Raw genomic sequence first — 20629 nt, forward strand, 5'->3', positions numbered from 1 at the left:
ATGCCGATAAACAAACATTCGGGGCCACAAGCCAGCTAGCATCAATGAAACATGCTCGAGCTTTGTGCCAATACGGCCGAATGAGCCCGAGATAGTGGTGACAGTACGCAAATTAAAGATGACAACGCCGAGAGTGATGGCTTGCAGCAGTATCATAGCAAGCGTGGGGGGGCTGATGCAGCTAGCTGCCCCTTGCCTGTTTGATTGGAAATGTATCAGTCTCGGCCAGCCCGAATAAGCAAACATTTCCCAAGCTTGCCGAAGACGCCGCCGGCAGATCCCCGACAGCCTGCAGACTCGGATCGTAGCCAAGCAGTGAGAAACACGTTTCCTGCGGCAAGCTTTATATTACCTGCCGCATACCAATATGAAGGCATAGGTTCTTGGAGGTCCGCCAATCGGATGCAGCTCAGTGGCTTGCCCCGGCTCCAAACATACACGTGCAGCTTCCTCGTCTCATTTTCCAGGTATGTGAAGACAGCAATTTCTCAGATATGGGCCACTGTGTTTCTGATTGATCTCTATGGGCGTAAAAGAATTACCCGGCCCCGTTACGGCCGCGTTGACTTTTGAAATTGACATCTACACCGGTCATGCTTCTTTTTAATGAGTTATGTACAAGGATGCAAGGCTCTATGCGATACTCTGTCCTCCCCCTTGTCCATTAGGAGAAATCAGGCCTGCTCGTCCTCGGCAAGGTGGGAAACCAAGCTGAGGTGATTCAAGTCGGCCCGAGCCTGCTTCTTGATCCAAGCGGCATTGCGCCTCTTGAACATCATCTTCGGCTGGGCGATGTTCAGGCAGACGTCAACCTTCATGCAGGTCCCTCCCGTGCAGCAGCTCTGCTTGATGCAGACCTCGCCGTTGCCGCAGTCGTTGGTGGTGTCGCAGCTGGACTCGCACTCGTTGGCCTGGGCGCAGACCTTGCGTCCCTCCACGGTCTCGAAGCACACGCAGCCCGACTCGCCCGAGCACACGGGGATCCTGGCGGCGCCGCAGCTCCAGGTGTTGCTGCAGGACACGGCGGGGCGAGTGACGTTGACGTAGGGCGCCAGGGTCGTGGTCGCGACGAAGGTCACGGTCGAGGTGACGGTGGCCGCCGGCGCGGTGGTCGTGGCGGCGGTGGCTCCGAAGCAGGAGCAGGCGGAGCTGTAACGGGCCGCGTCCGGGCACGCCGAGGCGTACTCGGGGATAGTCTTCGTCGAGACCGGCGTCTCGACGACCTGACGCTGGAAGAGGGTCTTGGTGGAGTTGGCCGTGATGGTCTGGATGCTGGACTCGGTGACGAAGACGGTACTGGAGACGAGGTAAGCAGGGGGGAACCACCAAGCCTTGGCGGGGAACTCCTTACGAAGCTATCGGAGTCTCTGTGACGGCGAGGAATGAGCTGCACTCGGCCATGCGAACCTCCATGGTGGCAGTGCCGAAGCGGGTGGCCCTTACGGCGCGGAGGCAGTTGTCGGCATTGCAGCCCGCGGCGCGAGCCTTCACGAGGGGAACGCTAGGCTCTTCAATCATATCGAGGAGGCCAGCCGACGCGGCGGCGGCGAAGAAGGCAACAGACGAGAACTTCATGATGAAAGGGGGTGACTGTGCGACCAAACGCGTTGCAAAGAGTGTGATGCCCGTAGTCGACAACTAAGAAGACCTCGAGGGAAAGGTAAAAGAATGAAGAATGAAGAATGAAGATCTTGTTGTGCGTTGCCTTGGGGGCTCTCCTCTCCCTTTTGGATAGACGAGAGACCGAGGCGTCCTTATATCTTCCTGAGAAAAGCCCCCCTTGCTATCAGGATCCCTCGCCCTCCCTCCGGGCCGCACAACATCAGAGACAGAAAACTATATTATGCAAGGGCTGAGAGCGACCAGCCTGGTAGCGCCTCAGCAACCTCGGAGGAAAAGCAAACAGTACTCAAACCCTGACGTCGTAGTCTAGGACGGCGCGAAGTCTCGCCGTCACTGAGCGCCTCTGAGAACCCCGGGCCATGTAAGGTGGTGGCTAGAGCAAGCAAGACATAGTAGTACATACACGGAACATCTGAGCCCTTCCTTCATCAATAGCGGAACAGAGTTGGAAAAAGGTGGGAACGTGTCCGTAGCTCGGGACGGTAGACCGCGTTATGGTTGAGATTGGCTCCCCCACCAACCGGGGTGGCATCCGGGAGGACGCTGTTTGTCTGGGCCCAAGAACATGGGAGCCGCAGGGCAAGGAGCCTCACTTCACTCGGGTACAAACAGGTGAGTTATCGTCGCCTCCTGTTGTTGGTCGTTTGCCGGCCGTCCGCCGCCAGCGACCTGCAGTAGCGCGGCGCATCGTTCTCCGAAGGATCGATTAGGAGGGCTGTACCCACCCTGGGTATGGCTGGGTTTGTACTGTGCGCCTCGAAATGAAAAGCCAAATTGTCCGTGGATGGACAAGCTTGTCTTGCTATCGCGTTCCCGCGCAACCATCAACAGTTTGCACTTTGAAAGATTCGGACACATGACCGAAATTTGCTGATTTGGCGCTGCAGGCTCTCTACCAACGCCTCGGAGAACCGATGGATGTTCACGCTCAAAGATTCACTTTGGTAGACCGAAAAGATGTCTCTCGGGCTGACTGTTCCCGGTCCCATTGTGGTGTTATGCAATATTCGAAAATATCGGCCGATCTCAATACTGAACCCTGTAATCAACGACGCCGCTGATCTCCGCCCCGTTGTCTTTACAAACTCCAGAGTCGTAGATCTGAAAGACATTCTAACCTCGCGGGGTGATCTGCATTGTGCAATCACCGACTAACGGCAATCATGTAAACGCGCATGCTGGGCAAACAAGCCATTGCAGCAATTAATCGAGATGGGTCTCCGCGAAAGCACATGGCAAATAGCAATCGCAGTAGAGGCCGTCCATGACGGGGGGAGAGGGCGATCAGCAACGTGATAAGGACGGGCTGGCTTACACTAGATGTGTGCCGGCCGGGGGCTTTCCGTTCTCACCCCATGTTAGCGCTGCCAAGGCTGAGCAAAGCCCACGGGAAATGGCCAGGGGTAGCCACAGTGAGCCGTTGTGGCTTGTTTTAGCGCGGCAGCACGCTGAGAAGCTGAAACCACGAAGGGGGAGTCCTCGAGGTTTGCCAGCGATGACTTCGGATAAGAGTGCTTGGTGCCATACGATGAACAAGCGCTGCCTTGAATCCAGAAACCGAGCTTTCGTACGGTCCGGGCGGGTAGACACGAATGACGGGAACGGAGGCGCCAGTACATAGCTCCGCCCTTCCCTTCGCGATTGGGCGCTGTGAGCGATTGACTGATCCGTCGACACGAGTTTAGCAGGGTTAAAGCAGAAACAGACGGTCAAAAGAAAAGAACACCATCGTACTATGATGCCAGACTCTTTCGTTGTGCCATGTCTTGGAGTCCGTTCAATAAGCAAACCGGAGGCATAACCTTACTTTGTAACTGTTTGCTTGTTTGTTTCAAGGCTAAATCTTGTCCAGGATTAGGAAACGCAACGGCTGAGTCGTCGGAGGCTGTCACAGACAGGTGTTGAGAACGCTGCGGGTCTAGAACTCCAAGTTTCGATAGATATGCCTAGGTGCAAATGTTTGCTGGTAGGTTTTGTCAGAATAAGTTTGAGTAGGGGAACGACAAATACTTGCCGCTAGCCTCCCTGGCTAATCGACCTGTTGGCTAGTATTGTATAAAGGGAGTATATATTGGATGAAGACGGGAGTTTATATCGACAAGGTAGTGAACATAATGCGCCCGAAAAGACGGTAATAATGGAATCAATATGTGCCAGTGCGTTCAACATTAGCCTGGCGCCTTCGTACAGGTGATCCCTCGAAACTCGCGAAATTAGGTGAAGTAATAAAGCCATCTCTCAGGGTTATTGTCATAAGTTAGAGTACACAACAGGGCATATAAGAAGAGTATCAAGATTCCTATGAAAGTAGAGATGTAAAGAAAAGGTCCTATATATAGGCAAGTAATACGAGTAACGACTGAAACGCCATGTAATATGGCACATTCACCCGCATGACAAAAAGGATAGCGCACTTTGGCACTGCCCATACCAATACAAACAGCCTAGCACCAAATGAATAGATGTACCTATGTAAATCAATTTAAAGCTAATGCCAGGCTAGTCCTCTTACTACCAAGTACGCTTTACATCTATCTTAAGTGCGTTTTGTGGTTTACTTATTATCAAACTAACACTTTTGTTAATAGCCTTCGTGTGGATGTGGTGTGGGAAAGTGTTTGAAGAGTGCCATCTTTTTTATCATGCGGGCGACATTATAATCCACCTGACAGGTGCTGCAAGAAGCTATCGTGACGATTATGTTATTAGAGATATGCAAGGCAGGGATAGACAGAGACACAAGAGAGCGTAAACGTGCCTCTTGTAAGGGCGTACGCATGATGGGGATGTCCAAGCAACCATATTAACCAAAGAGCTTATGAGGACACGCATCCATTCTGCCAAACATCTTTACTCCAATATAATTAATTGTCTTTGGGAGAAAATGGTGACATAGTTAATCTTGCTGCAACGCTGCCAGAGCTCAGCCTCGGAAGTTTCCGTGTCGAGTACCAACGAGACTTCGATCCTAAGTCAAACAAACTACGGAGCCTTGATATCAATAGCTTCAAAAACTTGAAGACCAAGCATATGCGCTACTATCAGAGTAAACATTGGCAGTACTGCTCGGATTTCAGCTTCGCATTGATTAAAGGTAATGTTGTGAGATCCGACTTGGAACTTCACAGTTGATCAACGTCACAGTTGGCTAAATACAAACACTCGTCACGAAAGCAGTAATATTGACTGTTAAGCAGGGAGTCGTGTCTTTCGATAACTACCAGCACCATTGAAAAACATACTAGGCGTAGGGAGAAAAAAAAAAAAAAACAGAGAACAAGAAGCTTCCTAGAAACAACAATCATCAGCAAAACTGCCTCAACGCCTGTACTAAACATGGGAATGAAGAACCGTTTTTCACTACGGGGTCTTGTCGATTGATATTTTCATTATCTCTTATCAAATACCCGACTTTTATTTGAATATTGTGGTAGTGAAGTGGTAGTGACGCGCTGTTAAATTGCTCCAAACATTCCTAATTGTTCCACCCCATTCCGTAGTATTACATCCATCATTGTCACCAATTGGACCATATGTGGTGAATAGCCATTCTCTACGTCTCATCTTGGCCAGAACATGAATCGAAGATGGACCCGCCAACGTCGCTATTCATCCAGTTTGGACGGCTTCCCCTCCTCGCTCTTGATCTTCTCCTGCCGGAAGGCCTTTCTCAGCTCGCATTTCCCGGTGCTCTTGCCGCCGGCCTTGCACTCATCGCACACCTTGCCGTGCTTGACGAGCAAGATGTGGAGCCCGTACTTGTCCTCGTCCGGGATCCTGACGTCGAGGTGCGCATGGGTCTCGTCTCGGGAGGCGCTCTTGGGACGCCAGCCCAGGAGGCCGGTGATCCTCCAGACGTGAGTGTCTACGGCGAAGGATTCCCTCTGCAGGCAGAAGAGGAGGACGCAGCTGGCCGTCTTTGGGCCGACCCCCTGGAAGCTGATGAGCTCCTGCATGGCTTCTTCGTTGGTGGCGTTGAAGAGGTGGTCGAGCGTGTAGGCGCCGTACTTCTCCTTGACCTGGTTCAGGATGCCGATGATGACCTTGCTCTTGACCTGGCTCAGGCCGCCGCACTTGATGGCCTCCTGCAGCTTGTGAACGCCGCCCTCGACGATCTTTTCCCACTCGTCGCTGCCACCATAGACGGCGTCCATGCTCCGCTTGGCGCGGGTGGAGTTGGTGTCGCTGGTGTTCTGGCTCAGGATCGTCCGCACGAGGGCGTCGAGGACGGAGGGCGAGTCGCCGCAGCCGGCACGGGTCGCGGAGGCCTTGACCTCGGCGGGCCTTTCCCGTTTGCCGTGCAGCTCAGCCAGGATGCGGTGGGCCAGGCGACACTCGTCCGGGGTCGGGTGAGCAAAGTCGGGGAAGGGCGATTTGTCGGCGTACTGCGAATACGCCTTGAGTTTCTTGGACTTCAGGTCGGCGGGAGACTTTGCCGGCTTTTTTGCCTTGGCGTCCGGGCTCTCCGACTTCATGGCCTCCTTTTTGAGAGGTGTCAACGGAGGGACGTTGGCAAAGGTCGGTGATGGCGCATCGTCGTCGTCTTCCGTCTTGACCTTTTTTGAGGGAGTCGCCTTTGAGGTCTTGGTAGCGGCGCGTTTCCTTTTCTCGGGCTGCGGAGTGTCTCTATTGCCAGAAGGATCCCGCTTCACGGCCCTGGTCGAGCCTTTTGCAGAATTGGTGGCATGATTGACGGGATGCGCAACGTCCTCGGTTGGCTTGGTGGCGGTTGCTGAGGCGGCCAACCGGGCGCTCGAACGGGTTGCTCTCGACATGAGGATAGCGATGGATCGCATGCAATAAGAAAGTCACACAATATGAGGCCCAATTGATGCAGTCAGTGGTATTATTTAGTTGAGATAGATCCAAGTGTTGCGGTGTAGTAAGTAGGTAGATACACGACTGCAAGTAGCTCGGATCCAGGGGCTACAGCACAGAAATGGCAATGCGGGAGAAAAAAAAAAAGGTACATCGTCGACCTCATCAGCGGCTCCTGGTGGTGATGTCAACGAGTCGGGCCCATCCCGGAGCACGCTAGGCCTCAGTTGGACTAGTACAGAGAAGCCTATGGCCCGTGCATCTCGCTTAGAGCGCACAGACCACAGAATGGTGAAAAGGGACGAACAGAAGAATGGAAGGCACAACGTCGAGGAATGAGGAGGAGGAACCCAGCGCACCGGGAAGGATGCGAGGGAAGAATGAAGGAAAAAGGAAGGAAGGAAGGAAGGAAGGAAGGGTGGAAGGAACGGAACAAACAAAGAGTGAGGGAAGGGAGAAGGCAACGGAAGAAAGAACCGGCGAAATCACGTGGTGTTCCTCTCTCAGTAAAGCACCGATCGTAATGGATATCAGCATCAACCTCAACCCTATGTGGAAGCCTCGTTCAATCCTCCATTTCCATCAATCAACCAACCCCTCAATCCAACATTCTTCATCCAGCGCCGTCGCTGCACCTCTCGCCCCGTGCCAAGCAACTGGATTCTGTCAGTGCAACGAGAAAGAGAGAACACGTCATCCTGTGCTTTTTCTGCTGCTGCAGGCAGCTTGCCACTCGTCTCGACATTTCCCCTGGCTGCTTTTGCCCCTGCTCCCCTCTACCTAATCTATTTGCAGATCACCTATTGCTTTTTCCTCGTCACTTGGCTGTCCACGAAAGACGGCCCCTTGCGACTTGGCGCTGCTCTCTGCATCGTCGCTTCGGTCAGAGTTTTCACGGAAATATGCAACCCAGCTAACACCCTTCAAGCCCTTCATTAACCACTCGAGCCACTCGGAAGTCAACAAATCATCTTCCTCCATTCTGTTTGTCCGTTTGTCTCACTTCCCCGACATGTTCCAATAACAATCTTATACCAACGCATCCACGCATCCAGACAGAACATTTCGGGAATTCGACCTCGATATGACCTGGAACTCCTCTTCGTCCACGCGCAGTGATGCCCTTCCCCGCATCCGGCATCTATGGACCCCTGCTTCATGCATCGAGGTGTGGTGTGCCCCCTACACCTTACGGACGTAGTTCAGACCAGGAGGGTGTGTAGCAGGGATCTGCAACCATTGCTGTATTCGGTGCAAGGATATCATATCTCATGCTGGTTGCTTACGAACTTATGACCTTTAAACGTTGCTCCAACACCGCACCGGTCTGGCGTCGCCGATGAGATAGTCCTTCAACACTGCCGACATTATCAGCGTTGGATGGGCGGATGCCAAGACGGGGGCCTGCTTGCATACCATGCCATGCTGCGCTATTTTCCTCGCACGACAGTCCCCCTAGAACGCGCTCGCCCGCCACCGATGCTAGCTTTGCGATGCACCAGCTACGGCTGCTCTGTGCCTTGATACGCCGCCCACAGCCTTAGCCAGGAGAAACGGAACAGCCCGCCAGCTACCAGTCTAGTCTGGACGAGCCGGTCGCCTTGGCACAAGGCTTCTTCTGCCAGATTGTGTCTGACAGCAACGCGAACCAACGCGACAAAACTATGCATATTTGCCGCACTGGATCGGGGTCTCAACGCCCTTGTCGGCCATGTGCAAATCAAATGCGAATTCACAAAGACATCCATCAAACATATGGGCGGTACACTCCCCCAGTCAAACTTGCCCGGGTCCACTCCCTTCATTGCTATTTTCGCTGTTGCGCCCTGCAAGCCGCAGGTGAACGACACCGGTATGCTACCTCATTCAACACCTCTCCTGTCTAACGTGGCCGCAACGAGCATGTAGGTCTCGCCATCCTCCAACGATTGGGCAGGTACAGCCATTCAGAGTTGCAACTTACTTCCCCTGGCGACCCTGCGATGCAACCTCGAATATCTTGGTCATGCGGATCCCACCTTGGAGAGTCGCCAAGCCTTGAAAGCGGTTTAGAACGCAAGCCCAATCACTGTTAGCCCATCTTCATCGCCGTGGATCGCATGCCACGCTTCCGGCTCAAAACGCTGCTTTTCCCTCATGATCGTTCTGGTTACGCTCTTCTCCGGTCCCCGCCTCCGCTCCATCTCATTGTCACAGCTTCAACGCTAAAGACAAACCCATCACGTACTTGACGAGCGGCCGACAGACCACGATCCCTCTTCCAAACTCTCGAGTGCGCCGAATAGAAATGCCATGAGGGACCAAAGCGCCATGGCCAGCGACAAGTCATTGAACGTTGGTCGTTTGGAGGCCGTGAACAGTATAGCCAGTACCAACACCTCGGATCTGGAAACAAACCACTATGACCACCTTACTCTTTGGCAGTCCATCAAGAAGTGGCGTCGCGTCGTCCTTTACTGCATCGGGATGACCTCTGCCATCCTCATGTACGGTTATGACTATGTCATAATCGGTACCACATCAGCCATGCCCAGCTTCCAGTAGGTTTCTCCTTTTCTTATACGCCTTTCCGTCAGCCTTGGCACCGACGTGTTTGGCTAACCAAACACTACTTCGAAGGCAAGATTTCGGCCAGCGCCTGAACGGCAAATGGATCTTGCCATCCCTCTGGCTTGGTCTCTGGAATTTCGTGAGCCCGGGTTGCTCCATGATCGGTTCTCTGATCGGGGGCGTCTTCCAGGACAGATACGGCCGCCGAGCGTCACTCGCTATCGGTTCCTTCTTGTCGGCGATTGGTGTAGCTGTCTGTTTCGTCTCGAACCTATCCCCCGATATTCACACCCGCCGCGGCGTCTTTCTTGCAGGCAAAGGGTTTCAGGGCGGGGCTATCGGCATGGTGATGACCACCTCCCAGACGTACATGTCGGAGATCCTGCCGCCCAACCTCCGGGGACCACTCCTGGCCTTTTTCCCCATCTTTACCTTGCTAGGACAGCTCACGGGAGCCGCCGTCATCTTTGCGTGCATGAACATGGAAAACGGTTACACCATTTGCTTTGCCTCGCAGTGGCCGTTCTCCGCTCTCCCGTTGTTGATGGCGTTCCTCATCCCCGAGAGCCCAACGTACCTTCTTCGCAGGAACCAGGACGCAAAGGCCCGTAAGGCTCAGGCGAAGCTGGACGTGCCAGGCGCAGACCCCGAGGATTCCCTCTACACCATTCGCCGGAATATTCAACATGAGAGGCAGCAGAACAAGGCCACCTACGTCGGCTCCTTCCGAGGCGTCAACCTTCGGCGGACCTTGATCATCATGTTCGCCAATTCGCTACCAAACATGTTCGGTCTCACCTTGCTTGCCAAATCCAGTTACTTCATGCAGATGGTCGGCATGAAGGCCAGCTTGAGCGTCATTGTCCTCATACTCGGTATTGTCTGTGGACTTGTTGCAAACATCGTCAGTATCTGGGTTCTCTCAATGATAGGACGCAGGCGCCTTATCATCACGGCCCTGTCGCTTCTAACCCTCGTGTGGACCGCCGTGGGCATCGCTGGATGCTTCTCAGGCCCTGTAACCGTATGGTGAGTCGTTGACCGTGCTTGTTTTTTCGTCAGCCGAAGAGACACTAACGCCGAATCTCAGGTACACTGCTATGTCATTGATAGCGGTCGTCATCGTGGCAGGGCTGGGAGTGTGGCCCGCGTCGCACGCCGTGAGCGCCGAGACATCAGCACTCCATCTGCGCTCCAAGGCCCAAGGGATTGGCTGGTTCACTGCCGGCGCGAACAATGCCATCTTCGGTTTTGTTCTTCCGTACATGTTCAACCCCGATAAGGGCAACCTTAAAGCCAAGACCGGTTTCGTGTTTGCCGGACTATGTGCTCTCGGGCTTGTGGCATCCTTCTTCCTCGTGCCAGAGATGAAGGGACGAACGCCGGCTGAAATTGATCGCATGTTTGAGTCGAGGCTACCGGCAAGGCAGTTCCGACACTGGACCAACCCATCCACGAGGCCGGAGGAGAAAGATGCGGCTAGAGCCGAACCCTCTGTTGTGTAACGCTTCTGTTGTTTTCCCACCTTATCCTGAACCAAGTTTTCTGCACTTCTTCCATCCCTGGGCCAAGCCACGACCAGGCTGCGACTCAGGCCACTCGCCTCAACCCGCAGTGAAACTTGTCTGCATGCACAGCCCACGCGCGTTGGTTTCCGTCCGATGATGATATCTGTTCGCCAAGATTTGCGCACAAGCCCTCGAACGGGTTGTCTGTGTCCATCAGCTCACGTTCAACGGCGGTCAATCAATGTTTCCATTTGTTACGATAGGAATCGACCGACTGCTTTCTCGGGAAAGAAACCAATTTATTTATCGCGTCCATTTCGCAGAGGCAGGCAAAATCTTATAGGAGATCGGCGATGATTCAAGAGCATCGTTGCATTGCATATCGCTCCTGACAGCGCCAAACCTGTACTGCTGTCCGCGCGCCCGAACATGGGATCGACATCGTACGTATCAAAGTCCAACGGCGCATGTTGACGCGCGCTCAAACCCGCTTTCCGCCAGACAATGTTCAGCATCTGCAAGATCCCCTCGCTCAAACAATCAGAGTGGCTGTGTGTCGTTTCTAAAATCCCATGACGTGAGACAACACAACACGGTCAGGGACACACTGTTAGCAAACTCGCGGGCGAATCACTATAAGCGGCCATGAGCGAGAGGAGTCTTGCCTCGACTTATGGAGGGAGAAAAAATCTGGCAGCTCGTCCAGCCCATCAGCTTACGCCGCCTTCTCTTTCTCGACAGGCGGTCGCTGCTTGCTTAACGTGGCCTTGTATATCAACGGCGCATAGGGTCCGCGGTAGACTCTGCGCATCGGCCATGCTTCGAAGGGCACCTCTTCCGTCCAGCAAGGACCCGGCAACAGTCTGCCGCTCGCACCAGTCACCCACGAGTCAAAGCGGGAGCGACACGGAACACATGCCACCAGGCTTGCATCTTACCGGAAACCTATGCGAATGAGATGTTCCAAGAACGTCTGTTCGAGCTCCTGGGCCGATCGTCTGATGTCAAAGGAAACCAGGAAAGCACTCGAGTCCAGCCCGGCTTGCCGACAAGACACAGTCGCAGACAATACGGCGACCACATGTTCGCCGTGGACCGATATGCTCGAAAGGAGCACGCTCGGGTCCCGTCTGTCGGGTAGAATACGATATGTGCTACCCGACCTAGCTCAATCCAAGGTCGCATTCGACTGGCCAGAACCAAAATGGTGCTTTTCGGCTAACCCACCTGTCAATCTGGATAGAAGACGGCTAATTCGAGGCCAGGTCAGAGAGACGAGCCTCATCATAGTATCATGTTTGTAACAAGACTGAGGAATCCATACAGCAGCCACACAAATATATGACCAACACTAGTTGGCCCTGAAATGCTATTTCCAACGGTGTTATCTATGGGATTATCAGCTTGATCCGATCCGAACCACTTGCCGCATTTCTTTTGTTTCTTGCTAGCAACAAATATGGGCGGTCAGAGTCCGTGACCTTGGTCCCAAGATATCAAGCCATCGACTCTCACATACTAGAACAAGCTGCACGAACTCTGCACGCCCACACAGGCACTCTTCCCTTTACCCTCACACCTTTCCCAAAACGAGTTTCAAGCGGCGGCGGCCACCAATGAAACAAGCGAGAAACCAGCGGCGAGTACAATCAGACACACCCCCGAGCCGCACCGCAATCAGGCTGACAGCCGAGAAACAGTGGGCAGCGGCTCGTTCCCCGAGTACCCGACTGCCCTTTTCTTTCTTTCTTTCTGTTTGGTCTGAACTTGTGGCACCCAGCGAGGCTTGGGATCGCTGCAGTCTGCGGTGAGTGCGTGTAAGCCGTCATGTAACTTGAAAATGTTAGAGTTCTCTTTACATAGGCCAGCGCACGGCGAACCGGGCCTTGAACGTGAGTTTGCCACATGTAGGTGAGAGGAGAAGAAGCTCTGATAAAGAGGCATGTGCTGCGATGAAGATACTAAAGAAGGACAAGCACCTGTAACCGGGCCATTCCCCTTCTTTTCCCTTTCCCCTTCATCTTGCCGGTTCTTCCAATACCATTGCAAGTACAGCAATTTTCTTGAAAGCAGCAAGCGATCAAGATGGCTTACCGCGAACAGCATGAGAGAGTCGTCTCAACGCCGTCGTACTCGTCGACGGCGTACGACCCGGCGTCGTATACCGCCATCAAGGATCCGAAGGAGATAGACCAACGGAGGGCTTCGGACCCCATGCTGGTGGATGAGTCCGACAGCATCCCTGAATGGAAGGCATCGAGGCATCAAATGGCCATCATCGCGACGCTGTCCATCATGTCCTTTGTCATTGCACTGGACGCCAACGTCATCGTCACGTCTCTGCCGGTGAGTGTTTGGGCCGCTTGGGAGGAATCGTTGAGGAGAAAAGAGGCTGACTGGCGTGTCTTGACAGGCGATCATTCAAGATATCGGTGGAACCTCGACACAAGCCTTCTGGGTCGGCACTGCGTACTTGATCTCATGCGCGGTTGCAATGCCTTTCCTGGCATCCCTTAGCGACATCTTTGGGCGCCCCATCATCTTGGTCGGCAGTTTGGCTTTCTTCACCGTCGGAACCATCTTGTGCTGCGTTGCGGACGGCATCGCTCTTCTTCTTGTCGGTCGCGTCATCCAGGGCATTGGCGCTGGCGGCATGTATGTGCTCAGCCTGGTGGTCTTTACCGACATCGTGCCCCTCCGCCACCGCCCCAAGCTCTACGGAATCATGTGAGTAATCGTTCTGCCCTTTGGAAGCTGAACAGTCAACTGACCCATGACCAAGCCAAATGGCGTGGGCCATCGGCTCGCTCATCGGCCCCATCATCGGCGGTGTCATCGCCCAGCACACGACGTGGAGATGGATTTTTTACATCAACTTCCCCATCTGCGGCTACTCGCTCATCTCCATCCCCGTGTTGTTGACCCTCAAGCCCCCCACGGCGACTTTCGCCGAGAAGCTTAGACGCGTCGACTGGATCGGCGGCTTCCTGTTCACCAGCTCCATGGTGACGTTCCTCGTCGGCATCTCGTGGGGCGGCAACGACTTCCCCTGGCGCAGCGCGCAGACGCTGGTGCCCGTCTTCATTGGCGCCGCCGGTCTGGCCGCCACGCTGATGTACGAGGGCTATTACGCGGCCTTCCCGTTCCTGAAGAAGGTCCTCTTCACGGACGCTAGCGCCATCACGGTCTACGTTCTCGGCCTTCTGCAGGGTTTCATCGTAAGTCGACCCAAACTCGGCCATGGTTCGCTTGAAAGCATGTTTTCTGACAGCGTGCTCAGCTCTACGGCCAACTCTACTACATCCCCTTCTACTTCCTCTCCGTGACGCAGTACAGTCCTACCATGGCCGGTGTAGCCATGCTTCCCGTCACCCTCCTCCTCCTCCCAGGGTCCATTATTTCGGGTATTCTCGTCTCCCGATTCAACGCATACCGCTGGTCCATCTGGATCGGCTGGGCCCTCATGTCAATCGCTTCCGGCCTTCTCATCTCCTGGGACGTCAACACCCCGCTCGCCGTCCACATTGTGACGCTCGCCATTGGGGGCATCGGGCACGGGTTCGTGCTCAACGCGCAGACCTTTGTGACGGGCGCCATCGTCGAGCCGCAGAACTCTGGCCACGCGGCGTCCATGTACCTGTTCCTACGCATGCTCGGCTGCGCCATCGGCGTCAACGTCGGGTCGACGACGTTCCAGAACGTCATGGCACTGAAGCTCAAGCGCCAGGGCATCGCGGAGGACATTGCACAGCGGGCCGAGGAGTACCTCGTCGTGCTCAAGACGCTGCCCGACGGCACCTTCAAGGACGCGGTGCTGGCCGCGTACGCGTTCGGCTTCAAGGGCGTGCACGGCGTCTACGTCTCGCTCGCCGTGCTGGCCTTCTTCGGCAGCTTCCTGATCCGCCACTACGACCTGAACAGGGTGCACGAGACGGAGCACAAGCTGCAGGACAACCGCGTGTCCAGGCTGTTCGACAGCCGGAACAACGCCCGCCTCCAGCCCATCCCGTCGTCGCCCGTCGACGGCGGTCCCTGAATGATCTGACAAGTGGTCTGCAAGGCAACGGGCCTTGGTGCATTTATACTAGCCTCGGGGGTCAAGGGACGCGTGTTGAGGTACCGGGGAAGAGCGGGTCCCGGGAGACGCCGACAGGCGAAGGGACGGTGGATAAAGGGGGATCAGCACTTGGCACTAAGCATGGAGTTTGTTCAACTATAGACATAAGTCACGTCGGACGCGCGCAGGATGGGCACTATGTTTTGTCTTTGAAGTTGCGTATTATCTACCATCATACAATACATTCCCTTGCATCTCGTAAAGGCTGGGCGACTATAGGCTGGAATCATGTGGCTTGACATCGCCTCTTGACTCTGCGTTGACTACCGTCTTCCACGAGTGCCACGCACGCCTCATCTCCTGTGATGTGACAATGTCTGCAAACGCGGAGGAAATATCAGTTGTATATGAATTGACTGACGGCATCAACACCTAGTGCTGGGGTCCAGTGGCACTCGATAGGATAGTTACGCCTGCTAGCACCCAATTGGTTGGGTCGTCACATTAGGGTTACTGTACCTGTGAGTATTGAGCATCATACTTATCACTTGGGTCTTGCCTAGGGTCTTGATGGCAAGTGTGATTATGTTTCACACAAGGCCGATCTTACACGGCGAAGTAGCTGCCTGATTCTCTTCTCAGTAGGGCCACCGAATCGGTGAAGGCTCCATGCGGGGTTACCCAGCCATGCCTTTTCGTGGCTGACGTGTTGGGTGGTTACATCAACTGCAAGCGAAGCCTGATGGCAACAGGATTAGCACCTTAAGCCTACTTCGAATGCCCTCGTATGGCCAATGGATTCTAGGACACCATTACACCAATGTTAAAGAGGCTACATTGTTGCTTGAATGATTCTGCCGGAGCATTGGGCACCCATGCAGTGATACCACACCAAGGACGATGCATAGCAGCAAAAGCATTTCACCAAAGTAATGAGGTCCAAACACGAATGTAGGGCGGCCAATCAGTCGCAAACAATACGTCTAGTTGAGAACTTGGAACTTGACTGGCCAGGTGGATGTCAAACAGCTTTCATTGGCCTTGAACTTGCCTTTGTTAAATTGCCTATATTTGAGGCACAACCCCCGGAACTGGTGTAACGGACGGACATACTTCATGAGGACAGTTCCCTCGTATCGATTGAAATCACACAGCCGCTTTCCATGGATTCTCAGGAAGCATGGTCAACAGAGCCATCTCCAGAGAGGCACGTCCCACCCGTCTTTCCCCAGACTACCGAAGCAGATGAAAAATGTCGGGACTGTGAGGAAAGCCCTGTGGCTTTCAGATGCTCGCGATGTCCCTACCCGCTTTGCCAAGATTGCTGGCCAAGAAAGAGATCACACAATGAACCAGACAAGGGTCACATACAACTTCATCTGAACGGGTTCCCTGTGGAGGGTCCCCCTAGAACATTGTAGGATCCCGTGTTCCGTTGCTAGGTTACATATGCTGACCATTGTTGCCCGTTGGCGAAGTCGGCATCTGGAACAAGCTTTTGAGTCTAATCAGTCAGAAGAATATCGCGATCAACAGCACCGCGCCAACTACGACACAGTCTGGTTCGCAATCATCAAAGCTGGCCAGGAGCCGCTAAGCTTCGAATCATATCCGCGATTCCAAAATCTCATATCTAAACATCGTCAAAGCCATCCAGCAGTGAAAGATGTCTATCCTAGTCTGGTATCCTTCGTGGGTAACAGTGGAGTTGGGAAGAGCACGTTGATTCAAGCGATTGTTAGGCAACTTTGGGTTTCCACTGCCGAAGGCAACAATGATACCAGCGATCAAGTGCCTGCTCCAGTCATCGGCGACGACAGCGCAATCCCGACGTCTTCCGATGTTCGGCTTTATGGCGATCCAATCGGCAGCAGGGACGCGCCTCAGAACCCAATCTTTTTTGCGGATTGCGAAGGTTTCGGTGGCGCGAACCGATCCGCTGCAGCCAATGTGTTCGCACGGGACATGGAAGCTAACCATCAGCCGGGGGCCTCTACAGCAAGTTGGACTTCACCTTTCATGCGGGATACATGGAATAGCATCCGTCGCAATCTCAAGTGGTCCGTCGATGTCAAAGGCCGCCGAGATACTGCTCTTGAGCATTTATTCCCCCGGCTTCTGTGCAATGTTTCAGATGTCCTAGTTTACGTCATTTCTGAAACAGAGAAGAGGCAACTTGGAGGCGTCCTTCAGAGACTCGCCGACTGGTCACAAAAGTCCGCAACAGCAGCTATCAACAGAACGTCATTACCATCACTCATTGTGGTCTTGAACCGGTCCGATTTGACTACACCTGATTGGACTCCCGATAAGACGACAAATCAACTGTTCGATGAACATCGAGAAACGATAGACTCGGTCGTTGGGCATTCCTTTTCCTCAGTCAAATTCATTCGCATCCCTCATCGGAGGGGCCTAGCACGGTTAGCCTCTCAGACCGAACTGCTCAGTGAGATGATCAAGGACGCAGCTGCCACAGCTCGTGAAGCTAAACAGGCCTCAAACACTTTGCTCGAGGCGGAGCATCAGAGTGATTTCTGTCGCATGGCTTTCGAACATTTTTCGCAACATCGAGACAGGCCTTTCGATTACATCGAGACCGTTTTCTCTCTTAACCCATTGCCTACCATTCTGGCGGAGAGCTTGTCCAGCATGCTCTTTGCTGCCACCAACTCACTAAAGGCCGAAGAACGACCATTGAACTCCGAAGCTTTAGCTAAGATCCTACTTGAACTTGTCACACCTGTCATCTGTGCAGCCATCGCCATAGATATACATCGAACTTACAAAAACGTCCCAGTCACATTCTCCAAAGTTGTACAAGGAGAAACGTCCAACCCTGCCGAAACAGACATGGAAGCTCGGGAAGTTTCCTACGAGAGACAAATTGTGGATGCAGTTAACAAGTTCCTTGATAGGGTATGTGACTGTAAGTATTACAGCAAAGACGGGAAAAGCTGTGTTACCAAAGCTGCTGCCCATGGACAAAACGGTCTCCATCAGGATACCAAGGGCAACGTCATAGGATGTGGGATCTATGACGCAAACGACTTCCACCTCCAGTTCAGTTCTTCGTGGTATCGTGGGTTTCTTGAGGGTATAGACGACCATGACGAAAAAAGAAAAACTCTCTTGTCGGAGGGAAAGGCAGACATGGTGCTCCCCATGCTGCGGGAAATACATAACAACTCCATTCTGCGCATGCACGAGACGGTCAATGACATGAACTATCCTGACCTACTAGGATGTTTCTGGTGCTTGAAACATGTGCCAACCGAGCGACTATCGTGTGGCCATTGGATCTGCGAACCCTGCCTACTTGAGATATCTGAGCGAGATTCTTGCGACAACCGACTATACATTGTTCGACATTGCCACCGGCACTCGCGCATCCGGGAGCTTGACCCAGCACTCGAGTACCTCCGTTTACCATCGACCCTTGGGCGAAGACTCTTATCCCTAGATGAGGGCGGTGTCAGGAGCATTGTTCAACTCGCTATCCTCAACGAGATTCAACAGGAACTTGGCCGGGAACTCCCCCTACAGCACTGCTTTGACCTGGTCGGAGGTACCGGCTCTGGTGGTATTGTCGCCTTGGGGCTGGTGTCGGCCAACTGGTGCGTCTCCGAGGCCGAGGAGAAGATTCGAGAACTGATGGCCAACACCTTTTCTGAAAAGAATGATCCGAGCTTTTTTAGCTTGAAAAACCAGCCGACATGCCGGTCTGAGAGTCTGGCAAAAAATATCCGGACAGCCTTTGGATCTATTGGAAATTTGCAGCTGGCATCGATCGTGAGTATAGCACCAGTCCTTCAATCATATCATGCACAATTTTATTGATCATTGACAACTTGTGGTCCATACAAAAGTTCTCTGGAAAAAACTCAGCTCGATTATTTGTGACAACCTGGGTGGCTGTCCAAGGCGGCGAATTGGTTGCCAACTAATACAACAGACGACGGCAGGATACTGGTAGGTATTTACTATCCCATATAGTCAATATGGTGACATTGACAATTTACTCCTCAAAGTCACAAAGGAGAATCACTCTGAACCGGCGGCTTATGCCCATTCCTGTACTTTGACCGTTGCAGCAGCAGCCAATGCAACATTTTCTTTCCCAAGGTTCTTTGATCCAGTCCAAAGCGCAGATGGCAAAGTATACTCCGGCGGCGGCAGTAAATACCCCAACCCCTCCGAAGAAACGTTGTCAGAGGCCCAGAAGATATGGCCTGACGCATCAAACTTACCTCCCGATGTTCTGGTTTCCATCGGCTCCGGGTGTTCTGAGTCTTTTGATCCATTTAGGTCACGACGCGAGTACATCAGTGAAATCGCCCAAGCGAGATGGGATGAGCGTTTCGGAGACCGATCAAAAGCGAACCCCGATCGCTACATACGACTTTGTCCACAATTCAAAAATGGCCTTCCGGGATTTGATCAAGTAGACTCGTTAACAAGTGCAAATATGCCCATGAACTCGGTTACTGCCAAGTTTCTTAGAGAGGATCGAGGTCAAAAGATGGCGGATGGCAGCAGCGAGAGTAAAGTAGATCTCATAGTTCGTCGGCTGATATCGACGACCTTCTATTTTGAGCGGACGAAGGCCGTGCAACAGGTCAAGGATGGGATCATCATTTCAGGTGTGTATCTCGGGAAAGGGATCTCACAACAGCCCTGCTGTGTGAGACCTTGAACGATGAGAGCACCCTCCGAACAACAGATGGTCGACTAACAGACAACAGGTGTCATACAATGCCGTTACAAGAACACTTCCGAAATTGCCAAGAAGTTTGGAAAGAAGATCAGGTGCTTCATGAACCCGCGCTTCATCATTGAGCCTTCGGGAGAAGAGCTTTGGAGCTTCAATATGGAGACTCTCGATCTGATGCATGACAAGGGAGTTTTCAATGCCGACGTCGCATTCTGCTTGCCAGCTGAGTCGAAGGTAGTGGATATTAGATTTACCGCGAAGGATTTCTCTGCAGAGAGCATTAGTGGATGTCCTTTTCCAGTAAATGACCTGAGGAAAGATGTCTAGGTTCTCTATATAGTCCACAACATTTAGGTGACGCAATAAAGTCATGAAACTGCCAACTTTTGGATAAGGTAGAAAGAAATATGCTTTCAAAGGAGACACTGAATGCTGGATAGATAGCTAGTAGAAGTGAACAAACATAGTCTCTTGAGCTTGCCGGTCGTCCACGAGGCCTAACATGCTCAAATCCAAACCCCTTCGCCCCCCCCCTGCTACAGTATGAAGCTGTCGCGATACTCTCAGGCGTAGAGATTCGGGGCCGTAGGAACTATCATTCCGTTCACCCGGGCCGGCCCAGAGCATTCGAGACGCAGATACTCAGGCCGTTTTCCCTACCCCAATAACACCCTCCTCCCGCGTCCCCAACTGCGTCACTAAATGCCGTATCATTTGGCTCCCCATCTTCTCCTAGAATCACGGATGTGAGCCTGCTTATTTATACTTCAGATAGCCTGAAAATTGAGAGGACGCACTGCATTAGTTTCATTTGTCGTGACAGCCTGTTGAGAGAGCATACTTGGGTGTGTTGCAGCATCTATTGACTCTGGCTTTGCCTTCATGTTCAACATGCGAGTCGTGCACACATAATATAAGCTTGTAGTGCAATATTTAGTAAATACAAAGGGCCGAGGAATATGTTCGTACAGGGATTTGAGGCTACACAAGGGAGAGACAGCCGAGCAACCCACTCGTTGCCGCACCTCTTTGATTGTTGCGAACTTCGTGTTAGGGTCCACATGAACAGTCTCCCTCTTCCTAGTAGTACTGTTGTTGACTTTGGCCTGTGGGAGCTGTATTTGATGCTTAACAGTAGCCAGCTCAAATGACTGCTGTTAGAAGCCTTTTTTGACATTCCTAAAGAGCCAGCGTTGTGTGGCGATGTTTTGCTCTAGTTAGTTAAATAGATGCAGCTGATATCCAAGGTCTCTCACCTTGGCGTAGAGCACTTAACAGCAGATACGGCAGATACCCATTCCTCTATATCCTGGGCATTATAGGCCCTCTTTACCCTCTTATTGACGGCTGGTAATAGTG

General features: G+C 52.9%; 6 protein-coding genes across 6 annotated transcripts; 4 read left to right on the plus strand and 2 right to left on the minus strand.

Moving 5' to 3' along the window:
- Positions 1–674: 674 nt before the first annotated feature.
- LY79DRAFT_523493 (uncharacterized protein) lies at positions 675–1575 on the minus strand (the record flags this gene model as incomplete). Its single annotated transcript, XM_060555542.1, has 2 exons — positions 675–1296; positions 1352–1575. The coding sequence occupies 2 exons, from the start codon at positions 1573–1575 to the stop codon at positions 675–677; spliced, it is 846 nt and encodes a 281-aa protein (XP_060410114.1).
- Positions 1576–5228: 3653 nt separating this feature from the next.
- On the minus strand, positions 5229–6398 carry LY79DRAFT_523507 (base excision DNA repair protein; the record flags this gene model as incomplete). The annotated part of the gene is made up of 1 exon (XM_060555544.1): positions 5229–6398. The coding sequence occupies one exon, from the start codon at positions 6396–6398 to the stop codon at positions 5229–5231; it is 1170 nt and encodes a 389-aa protein (XP_060410115.1).
- Positions 6399–6586: 188 nt separating this feature from the next.
- LY79DRAFT_364124 (uncharacterized protein) lies at positions 6587–7316 on the plus strand. The gene has a single exon (XM_060552772.1). The coding sequence runs from the start codon at positions 6755–6757 to the stop codon at positions 7223–7225; it is 471 nt and encodes a 156-aa protein (XP_060410116.1). The 5' UTR covers positions 6587–6754; the 3' UTR covers positions 7226–7316.
- Positions 7317–8490: 1174 nt separating this feature from the next.
- Positions 8491–10971, plus strand: LY79DRAFT_364014 (general substrate transporter). Its single transcript, XM_060552771.1, has 3 exons — positions 8491–8981; positions 9061–10020; positions 10082–10971. The coding sequence occupies exons 1-3, from the start codon at positions 8734–8736 to the stop codon at positions 10494–10496; spliced, it is 1623 nt and encodes a 540-aa protein (XP_060410117.1). The 5' UTR covers positions 8491–8733; the 3' UTR covers positions 10497–10971.
- Positions 10972–12584: 1613 nt separating this feature from the next.
- Positions 12585–14535, plus strand: LY79DRAFT_523522 (major facilitator superfamily transporter; the record flags this gene model as incomplete). Its single annotated transcript, XM_060555546.1, has 4 exons — positions 12585–12845; positions 12913–13226; positions 13282–13717; positions 13780–14535. The coding sequence occupies 4 exons, from the start codon at positions 12585–12587 to the stop codon at positions 14533–14535; spliced, it is 1767 nt and encodes a 588-aa protein (XP_060410118.1).
- Positions 14536–15668: 1133 nt separating this feature from the next.
- Positions 15669–18740, plus strand: LY79DRAFT_364130 (uncharacterized protein). Its single transcript, XM_060552773.1, has 3 exons — positions 15669–15973; positions 16035–18528; positions 18588–18740. Exons 1-2 carry the CDS (start codon positions 15720–15722, stop codon positions 18394–18396), a joined length of 2616 nt encoding a protein of 871 aa, XP_060410119.1. The 5' UTR covers positions 15669–15719; the 3' UTR covers positions 18397–18528; positions 18588–18740.
- The last annotated feature ends 1889 nt before the right edge of the window (positions 18741–20629 follow it).

This window comes from Colletotrichum navitas, assembly GCF_030913465.1.
Source record: "Colletotrichum navitas strain CBS 125086 chromosome Unknown LY79scaffold_73, whole genome shotgun sequence".
Lineage (NCBI taxonomy): Eukaryota > Fungi > Ascomycota > Sordariomycetes > Glomerellales > Glomerellaceae > Colletotrichum > Colletotrichum navitas.